The 812-nt window shown below is 71.2% G+C and overlaps 1 protein-coding gene across 1 annotated transcript in view; it reads right to left on the bottom strand.

Moving 5' to 3' along the window:
• The window catches only part of SDE2 (SDE2 telomere maintenance homolog), an 8,430-nt gene extending 7,911 nt beyond the window's left edge, over nucleotides 1-519 (bottom strand). The window contains exon 1 of the mRNA XM_017812954.1: nucleotides 177-519. Within this exon, the coding sequence (XP_017668443.1) occupies nucleotides 177-467 (291 nt within the window). The 5' untranslated portion in view covers nucleotides 468-519. The remainder of the gene's footprint in view (nucleotides 1-176) is intronic.
• Nucleotides 520-812: the final 293 nt, after the last annotated feature.

The raw sequence follows: 812 nt of genomic DNA, 5'->3' as shown, positions 1-812 counted from the left end.
GCTGCTCAGCTAAGCGACAACAACGCAAACAACCGTGCCCACAGGTGGGGATCGCGACAGCCCGTCAGCGCCAGAGGGCCGGGGCGGGCGGCCTGCGCAGCGCCGCCGACACCGGAAGAAGCCCAGCGCCTCCCGAGGCCGGAGGGCCTCGCAGCCGCCTCCCACCTCCCACTTACCAGCTCCCGGGCGCGGTTTCGGCGGAGGCAGCGCACGGAGCCGCTCCCGGGGGGTAGCGGGAGAGGCCGCGCCCGCGGCCACAGCGGGTCCCGCACCCACAGCAGGTCCTGCACGACCTCCGGCTCCGCCGCCATGGCTCCCGGTCGGCGCGTCACGTCACGCGGGGCGGAGCAGGCAGGCCGCGCCCCCGGGCCCCTCAGCCCCGCCGGGCGCCTCTCGGCGCTCGCTTGTTCCCGTTTATCGCTGTTTAGACGTGGACGGTCAAAGGAAGATCCGGAGAGCCCCGTCATTCCGATTCGTGGAATCCTTGCCGCCCGCCGGGATGGAGGGGCTTTCCACGGCCCGTCACGTGGGCGCTGCGCGGGCGGAGCAGCGGGAAGCACGGGCCGGGGCTCCCGCTGCTGGCGGCGGCGGGAGCGGCAGCGGGAGAACAGGAACGGGCAGGCTCGTGCCGCCGCGGGGAAGGGGCTGGAAGCGCCGCGTGGAAATTGTCCAGTCAAACACTGCGCAAATTTCACACGGGGACTTGCAGGACGAGGGGCTCCGTCTCCGTGGCGTCTTCGCCTTGCTTACTCCCGCATGAGTTTGTGCATGTGGACGGGGAGAGGCCCCAAACTTTGGTATTTGGGAGCAGC

The sequence above is a fragment of the Lepidothrix coronata genome, unplaced genomic scaffold (assembly GCF_001604755.1).
Source record: "Lepidothrix coronata isolate B3197 unplaced genomic scaffold, Lepidothrix_coronata-1.0 Scaffold38, whole genome shotgun sequence".
Classification (NCBI taxonomy): domain Eukaryota; kingdom Metazoa; phylum Chordata; class Aves; order Passeriformes; family Pipridae; genus Lepidothrix; species Lepidothrix coronata.
This window is presented reverse-complemented; position numbering and strand designations above follow the sequence as displayed.